Source organism: Curcuma longa, chromosome 10 (assembly GCF_044706935.1).
Source record: "Curcuma longa cultivar G26 ecotype Majalengka, Jawa Barat chromosome 10, ITB_CL_G26_1.1, whole genome shotgun sequence".
NCBI classification, from domain to species: Eukaryota; Viridiplantae; Streptophyta; class Magnoliopsida; order Zingiberales; family Zingiberaceae; genus Curcuma; species Curcuma longa.
In genome coordinates, this window is record NC_133870.1 from 1 (window position 1) to 9,447 (window position 9,447).

Consider the following 9,447-nt stretch of genomic DNA (forward strand, 5'->3'; position numbering starts at 1 on the left):
GTTCAATAGATTTTGAAGATACTACTAAAGCTTGTGGAAGGGGATCGGGTTGCCATTGGTGGGCAACGTGCATAGATGTCACTTAAAGGAAGCATGCGACGAGAATTATGATCATTTGAATCACTTGTTGATGGCGATGAGGAAGTGGGCTTGAGGTGAATTCCGACGATGAACCTGTATTATTTGGCAAGTCAGAGCCTATAAAGGGGAGACAATATCATCTTGGTTGGTGAGTCTTCCAAGATTGGACACGGAATAGGATCCAACATATTATTCCCTCTGATAGTGTTAGAGCGTCTTGCTCTTGTTGGAGCAGCAACTTGAGGTGATTCGGATGATGTGGTTCCTTATCGAGCCTCGGAGCAGGACCTAGGATGCCATCACCTCTGGAAATGTTAGGTGTCATTAAGAAAGTGCCACTTGTATCTGGAGGACAGACTGGAGAAGCTGTTGAAAAAGGGAATAAAGACTCGTCAAAAGTAACATGTCGTGAAGTATATATCCGTCCTGTAGGTATATGCAAGCAACGATACCCATGATGCAAATTACTATAACCAATGAAAACACATTGTAGTGAACGAGAATCAAGTTTATGTTTAGAATAGGGGCGTAACCATGGATAACATGCGCAACCAAAAATACGAAGAAAAGTGTAGTCAGGAGTTTGATTATAAAGTTTTTCTAAAGGGCACTTTTGATTGAGCAATGGGGTAGGAAGTCGATTTATGAGATATGTTGCAGTACAGACAGCTTCATCCCAAAATTTACGTGGAACTGATGCATGATGGAGAAGAGCTAAGGCAGTTTCAACAATATGTCTGTGTTTTCTCTCAGCAGAGCCATTTTGTTCTGGAGTATGAGGGCAAGAAACTCGATGAACAATTCCACAAGAGACAAGATGACGATGGAGAGATTGATATTCGCCTCCCCAATCAGAATGAACTGAAAGTATTTTACGATTAAAATATCTTTCAATTTGTTTTTGAAAATTACAGAATATATCTGATAAATCAGATTTTCTTCTCATAGGAAAGAGCCAAGTATATTTACTAAAATGATCAATAAAGGTAACATAATAAAGATAACCGTGGTTAGACACAATAGGTGCAGGGCCCCAAACATCTGAATGAATTAATTCAAGTGGAAAATTAGAAACATGATCAGATGAAGAGAAAGGTAGTTTATGACTTTTAGATTCCATGCAGGCCCTACATGAATGAGATGGAGGGGAGGTGGAGGAAGTAGGTAAATCATGCCCATTGATGATCGATTGAACAATGCGAAGAGAAGGATGACCAAGTCGGGCATGCCAATCTGATTTATTTGTACGCTCACCAATGAAAGCCTTGATTGAAGAATTTTGAAGATAATAAAGGTCATGTTTGATTCCCCCAGAAAATAAGATAGTATTTGTCCCGCTAGATTTTATAAAATAATGATTACGATGAAATTCAAAAATGACATCGTTATCAAGACAAAATTGATGTACGGACAATAAATTTTTTGTAATGGATGGGACGTGAAAGATGTTGCGCATGTGAAAAGTACGATTAGATAAATGAATATATGTGTTTACCAACAGGTCGCCCCCCTGCCCCCCTGTACCAAATCATATATCATAGTTTTATTTAGAGGGGATAATTAAGTTGAATCGGGAATCAAGACAGGATATGCCTCGTCATGCTTAGCTTGACAAGGAGTGCAGGCTCGATCCTAGCACAAGTCTCGTCACCCGTCGGCCATGCTCAGCCCAACACGAAATTAGGTGCCGTGTGTTGTCACTTGTCTATTCTCTGACTCCTTGACTTGCTGATGATAGTCTTGTAATAGTCTCGTCTTGGTTTCGCCACTCGCCGAATGCATCAAAAGTGCTGCGTAATGGTCGATATCGAACCACCTCGCCGAGAACCACTCACAAATGTAAGAGATGAAACAGAAAGCATGGATTTAACGATGCTTGAACCATTTACAGTCGATGTCATGCCGGATAACAGAGGAGATGATGCAGAGGAGACTGGAAGCAACATATCTCCGGCCGCAGAGTCAACTACGGAGAAGATTGAGGTCGAGGCAGATCAGGCCAGTAAGGCTCCACCGCCAGCGCAAGCAGAGCCAAGGATGACGACGTTAGATGAGAATGGAGGGGAGGCGGCGCCGACACTGATGGTGTTTAAGAAGCCGGCGTTCTTGCAGGCGAAGAAGAAAGAGGAGAACGTAAGCAACGACGTGATCAAGGAGACTAGGAGCAAATTGTTGGAGAAGAGGAAGAGCAAGGTGAGGGCTCTGGTGGGGGCATTCGAGACGGTCGTATCGCTGCAGGTTGAAGGTCAACCTGTTCAAAGCCAGGAGAGCACCTCCGGCAAAGAGCCACCGGAGTCAACTTAGAAATCAGTGTCGAGGTCTTCATCTTATCCACATCTTTCTCCTCGTTTCTCTTCTTCTTCTTCTTCTTCTTCTTCTTCTTCTTCTCCTTCTCTTCTTCTTTCTACTTGTGTTGTCTTCTCCTTCTCTTATTCGTTCTGCTTGTGTTGTGTATGCTTTGGATAGTTGAATTATTAAAAATAAAAAAAAATCTTGTTTAAAATAAAAGTGATAAATAAAAAATAATGAAGGATTGGAATATTAGAGAATCCTGTATCATAGAACTTCTTCTAGCCAATGTACTTGCGCCAAGTGGCTGCTTCTCCGTCTTTACAATGACAATAAACCCATGTACATTATTAGCGGTGAGAGTCCGAAGGCTCCGGCCAAAGCAACAGTTCTCTGTTCAAAGTCCATGGTTTTACTCTCGTCTCCTCGTACCTTCCTCACTGGAAGCCCCTTGGTAAAAATGGCCCCCCCCCCCCCTCGACAAAAATCCTGGCTCCGCCCTTGCTGTGAGAGGAAATATGATACATGTGGAGAAGCAAAAAATAAAGTGTGGTTGCTAGGTCAAGTGCTGAAGCAGAATTTAAAATTATGACACAAGGAATGTTTGAACTTCTATAACTTAAAATGTTTATTCAAGATATTCATCTTTTCCAAAAGATTGAGTCATGGAGGATCGGACACTTAGCATACGTACGGAAGTTCAAACATGTTAAGAAAGACCGGATGTTTGGCATAAGAGAAGTCCTGGCATGTTAAGAGTGATCGGATGCTAGGCGCGTGAAGTCTCGACAGATCAAGGATTGACTAGATGTTAAATAAATAAAATTTTGATAGGTTGAGGTTAATCGGATATTAGATAAGATAAGAATTTAGTCTTGATAAAGCTAAAATATATATTAGTCCATCGAGAAGGTATATTGATCAATCGATAAACTCTAAATTTTAAAATTAGAATTTGAGGTATTTTTATAATTTACTATAGTAACTTCGAAGGTTGCTACAATAACTTTAGAGTTTACTATAACAACTTTTGGATTTGCTACAATAATAAGATTTAGGATTTCTGCTACAGTATTTTACTATAATAACAGTTGATTGTTAGAACCTAACAATTAAATATTGGCACTATAGCAATGAACATAATATTATGAAATCAATTGTTTGATTTAACTATTCATAATTAGTCAACTGATGGTGGTCAAATAGGTTAATAAAGAATAATTTTACAGATTTAAACGGTCGAATTTGACATGATAGTCGATTGGTGAAGTCTAACAATCGACTACTAGGTGGAAATTAACTCGAGTAACAACCTTTAAAAGAGAGTTTAGAGATGATTTGAAGGAGCCGATTCTTGAAGGGTTGGAGACAAAGTAGTACTGCATTTTCCACCATCAAGAGATAATTCAAAGTGACAAGCAAACATCTAAAGCAAAGTTTCTCAATTGTAAAGTGTAATAACCTTCATTTCTATTTGTGTCTTGTATTCTTGTTGTATTGCTTTGTAACTATAGATTTTTAAGAGATTTCTCCACTTCTAGAAGATATTCGAAAAGGAGAAGTATTAGTGGTGGTAGTTGTTAGAACTAGACTTTAGACGTAGTTACTGTTGGGATCGTCCCGGTGCAATGCGCGTGTCTACACATTTCGTAAACGTGCGCAGCGAAAATAGACAGATAATTATAACTAATTATTATCACAACACACGCATGCATAAGTAGAAACAACATGTACAAGGCATGGCAGAAAATTAAAATTTTCTGAATAACAATTATTCTACGTGCATAAATAAAATTTACAGAATGAAATTATACTAAATGTGTACCTCGCGATGACGATGTTGAGCCGTGTTGACATCAATCGAGCGGTCCTCGTCGGAGTCCCGCCTCTACTAGTGATCCACGCCAAGCTCTCGTCTGGACGACTTCGGAAGTCACGAGTTGTGTCATCGTTTTCGGTACTAGTCGATGATCGATGACAATCGAATTGAGAGAAACCTTATTCCGGAAATTACACAACAACATTTGTCGCAATCATTTCCGGGACTTTCTTACTATCATCGAGAATCATATTCCCGATGTAGTGCTCGGTGGTCAATCATTGACCGCCTATTAGGACAAACTAATCGGATCCTTTCCGACGATGATGGAAAAACCTCCGGAAACTTCGTAAGCTTCCGCAAAGTTAACAAATAGTTGTATGACAATCGGGATTTGACTAACAATAGTCGAAAACATATCAGATGGCTAGAAACAATTTTCGGCAATCAGACAACGACTTCCGACACATCAAAACCCTAAAACAAACATACAGCCTTTCCCTTATCTTCTCCTATACAGCCAAACCCTCCTCTTACAATACAAAACAGAGAGATAGTTTTTCCCTTTCGGTCGGCAACACAACACAAATCAAAAAGAAGCTCTGGCAGCACTGTTTTTCCCTTCCTTTGCAGAAAGAACAAGGAGGCAGCTTCCCAATTTCGTCTCACACGATCGGAGCACCGGCCATAGGGAGAAATTTAATTTCTCGGCTTGTTCTGAGAAAGCTACAGTGCATCCTTCTTCTACTCTCCCATGCAGCCGCACAACAGAGGACGGCTGATTACGTCGCGCGGAGGAGGGCACTCTGCCAGAGACGCTCGCGGGGAGAAGCTCCACCGAGACGGTCACGCGGAGGAGACGCTTCGGCGGACTTGCTCCTCACAGCAACAACAGAAGAAGAAGAGGGTCGGTGCTGCGCCCACGCAGTGGAGGGAGAAAGCTGATGCCGCCGGCCACTACTCAGGGAGAAGGAGGAAACCTCCGCTCAGGCAGCCACAGTGAACGGCACCGCACGAGGAAGAAGAAGCACGCTGCCGCGGGGAGAAAGGAGCACATCACCGCGGGAAGGAAGGAGATCCACGACGCAGGGAAGAAGGAGATCCACGCTAGCGGCAAGCCAACCATAGCCCTCGCGACACACTGATCCTCTTCTTTTCGCATGGTGAAGAAGAGCAGCAAGGAGCGTTGGCGCCGTTCGATTGGGAACGAAGGAAAAAATAGGGCTCAGAACAGTGCTTGCCCCCTATTTAAATCGGGATTTAAGTTTGGGCTGAACCGGGCTAAACGGATTCAACCGGATATGAACCCTAACACGGTAGTGAACCGACTGTAGCAAATCAGTTTCATTTTTGATTCGCTTGGTTCAATAACCAAACGAACTCCGATTTGATCCAAATTAGTTTTGTTTGATTCATCTTCACAAGACGAAGCTTTTCATCTCTTCCATTTTGCCAAAATCTCTTCCATCATGAACCAAACCAAGTTGGTTCAATTCGATTCAAAATCGAATCATTTGGTTCAGTAACCAAACGGTCTCTGATTTAAACGAAATCAGTTTCGTTCATTTTGTCTTTCGTAAGACGAGTTCCATCATTTTGTCCTTTGTCTGGTCCAACCAGACTTTATTTCTCTATTCTGAGAATCCAATTCTCAAACTCATTTTAAGTCCTTCGGAGAACTTGTTGTGCGTGTGACCCAATAGGTTTCCGGTTATGTTGGCCGTCCGTAATTAACCATTAATTACGGAACGATCATGAGTGACACCTAGTAGTATATCATGATCCCCAATTGATCAAAAAATCAACGATTGATTTCAGAACATCTTCTAAACCCTTCAGCAGCTCCATTGAATCGTGCCTCGTTCCTTTCACTGTCTTATACCCGCTTGGTTCAGGACATGGTCTATGTGTCGGTCCCCACTAGGCTGACTACGTCACACCTAGCCCAAGCTGCTTTCTTGTCCTGTGGATTCAAGTTACTCGTACACGTATCCAAGAGTACCGTACTCTTAACATGTAATGCTTTGGCCAAAGACTTTTAGTAACAATCCTGACAAGCGGCCGCAAGGTATACGTCTCCTTTTCCAAGGAGCGGTGAATCCTCTGTGGGCTATTCAAACACCTTCGGGCACTTCGTCTTATACCCAATCATCTCGGGTCCACACCTCCTCGGAGATGCTTGCTTAAGATGTCAAAGTATAAGCCTCCATGACCAAGGTGACTTGAATACCGCAAGTCAAAGGAAACTCGCACTTAAGCTGCACTGAGATCTTCATTGACATATATATATCGAACCATATGAAGTCTCAAGACAGGTCACTCCAATGAACTGGTTACCTTTAACCAGCATCCACGTTTAACTCTCAACATCTAATGTCGACAGCAGTGAGATCAGCGGCTTAGCTAACCAAGGAGTTCAAAACGTGCTAGTCTCGACAGAATCGATGACGTTCGTGCTCATCAATTCCTCGACTAGGGATAATTTCAATATATTCATAATTACACGTGTAGAGATGCTCACTAGTTGTGATCCAATCATAAATTCTCTCACGCTATGAATCGTATTGCGGATATTCAGTATTTGAGTTTAAGATCCAATCAAACACATATGGAATGTGCACTCAAATAATGAATTGCTATTTATCCAATAAATAGTATAATCATAAGCGATTGCCTTAGGACACCCCTCAAATTAACAGTTGTATTGCGTTGAATTACTTTCAAGTTCCCGTTGCACAATCTATCGACGCGATCAAAATTACTCATCCCCTTTAGCTCGCATGAGTCTTAACAAATTTAATGAATCAATTAGTAGACAAATGTACTAAGGACTAATATAGTAGCTTATTTTATTCTTTTATATACAAGATGAGTATGACAAGTATACACACACCACCTTAAAGGAGAGTGGTACACATGTTTAAAGTATTATTTTCTATTGGGATATTTTTGCAATTTGTTATACCTCAAGTCTATTATAATTAAGAGTTAACTTGAATGCGGAACAATGCCCTATTTTATTTCATAAAATCCTTTATAGATGATTATACAATCTCAAAATAAATAGTATTTTGGATTCTCAATGTAATTTTTTAATCTTATTTTAATTCTCTAGGTTTATACTTTAGTCTTAGTCTTTAGTAAAAACTCCGAGCTCCTTAAATTTCATTTAACAGGGATCCTTATCGTATTATCCGAAGGAGAGAATGGACACCGAAAACAAACTAACGGCCGTAATATCATATCCCCAGCGGCCCCCCGGGCTTCCTCCCTGCCCACCATGTCTTCTCTCCTCTCTCCTTCCGCTCCTCTGCTGGGCCGTCGCCGCCTGGACCTCGCCTACCCCTCCGCATCGCCTCGGAGGGGCGGCCTGCATTGCCCGCAACCGATCAAGGCCCTCAGCTCTGCCGATCCCCCCAAGGAGACTCCTGTCAAAACCACCACCGAAGCGACCCAGCCGCCTGCCCCGTCTCCTCCCAAGAGGCCCGTATATTCAAGTAACTTCCTCCTTTCTCTCTCTCCATCTCCAACCCTACCTCACAAGATGCCAACTAGTTCATGTCGCGGGCATGTGTATGTTCTCCGCCTGCGTGAAGAACCTCGGGAAATTAGGAGATGGCTAGTTACTAGAGTGGTTATGAGTACCTTTCTCCACGGAAATGAAGATGACTAGTTCAGCGGATGACTTTTGAACCTGAGACCATCATCCGCGACGGTCTGCTAAATGCATGTCAATTAGAGCAATCTCTAGCGAAGATATCTACACGATACTTTAAGATTTATAACGATACTGCTGGTGGATTAGTTCAAGCCATTAAGAGTGAGATCCAAAGCATATGCTGATCACAAGTCTTAGCTGATGTTTGATGCTACTAAAGATCTGACCATAACAAGAAGTTTCATTATGGGATGTATCCTCCATCATTATACTTTGATCCTATCATGCTCTTGTGTTTTCTTGAGAGTAATCAGTACACAAATAATCTGCTCGATGCTGATCATGATGGTCATGTGGCAAGTATTGGGAAGCCACTAATGGCAAGCATTGTGCATCTCCGTACTGTCATGTCCATGCTCAATTACGAAAATCAATACAAATAATCTGATATAGGATTTTTTCCTTTAATACTAATCCATCCGAGGTTATTTGCTCTTGGCAGTGCAAACTTCTGTCCACAATACCCAGCATGATTTTGCATTCAAGTAGGCATTTCTTTAAGCAGTAGTCTATGCACCTGAACTTGCACTGATTTGTACATCGGAATGCTTGACCACATCCCATATACAACAAACATACATATTGTTTTAATATTCAATTGAGTTGCCCAAAATGAGTTAGAGTATATGTTCAACCCAACTTAATATATTTAGGAACATAACTAGAAATTACGACTAACATAGTTTGTGCAATTTACTGATACAAAAAGTTGAAAACATGAGAGCCGACTGAAAATTATATAACGATTTCAAATGAATGTTTTTTTGACAGGTAGGATGAAAAGAGGTTATGAAATATGCTAGTTCCGTTTTTTATTTTAGTTGGAAAAGCTTCAATATCTACTAAGCTATCACAACTAAGGGGCTCTAAATTTATTTACTTAAATAATAGAAACAAATGAATCTAAATCGTCTTAGACGAAGAGCGGATGGAGGAATATCATGATTATAAAAATCAATGGTGATTATGCTCCGTGAAAAAGAAAAGTAACTTTCGTATCGATTGTGGTTTTTTTTAAAGCATGAGCATTGCATATTATTCTTATTGCTAAGTGTTTCATTTTAGATTTATATATCATGATGTTGGGGGAATTACTTTTTCATATAGTGTTAAAAATTATTTTAATTACATCTTTTAGCTGCAACTAATATCATTTGTATGTAAATACACATATGCAAGCCACAATGAGTTGATTGCATATGCTTGCAAATATATGTTAAAATCGAGCTAGGAGGTTGATTTCCTTGAGCCAATGATTCGAGTATACTAGTGTTTACATTAGAGATATGAACTCTCAACTCTTTTGTGATTTCATGTCGCTATTTATTTTTTTAAATGGTGGCACATCAATTACACACTTCATCTTCATCTTATGAAAGAGTTCGAGGGGTAGGGCCATTTATATGGATATGAATTATTGCCTCTATTATGCTGTTCCTAAGGAGAGAAAAGAGAAAGAAGGAAAGTTAAAGAAAGAAAGTAGGTTTGAGGAAAAAAAACTAAAGAGGAGAAAAAATTGGTACTTTATGGTTTTGCCCTT

At 40.5% G+C, this 9,447-nt stretch overlaps 1 protein-coding gene across 1 annotated transcript in view; it reads left to right on the forward strand.

Annotated features, from left to right (window-relative positions):
• Nucleotides 1-5,133: 5,133 nt before the first annotated feature.
• LOC141836007 (B3 domain-containing protein Os04g0386900-like) overlaps nt 5,134-9,447 on the forward strand; it is a 25,231-nt gene continuing 20,917 nt past the window's right edge. Inside the window, exon 1 of the mRNA XM_074723420.1 lies at nt 5,134-5,302. Within this exon, the coding sequence (XP_074579521.1) occupies nt 5,134-5,302 (169 nt within the window). The remainder of the gene's footprint in view (nt 5,303-9,447) is intronic.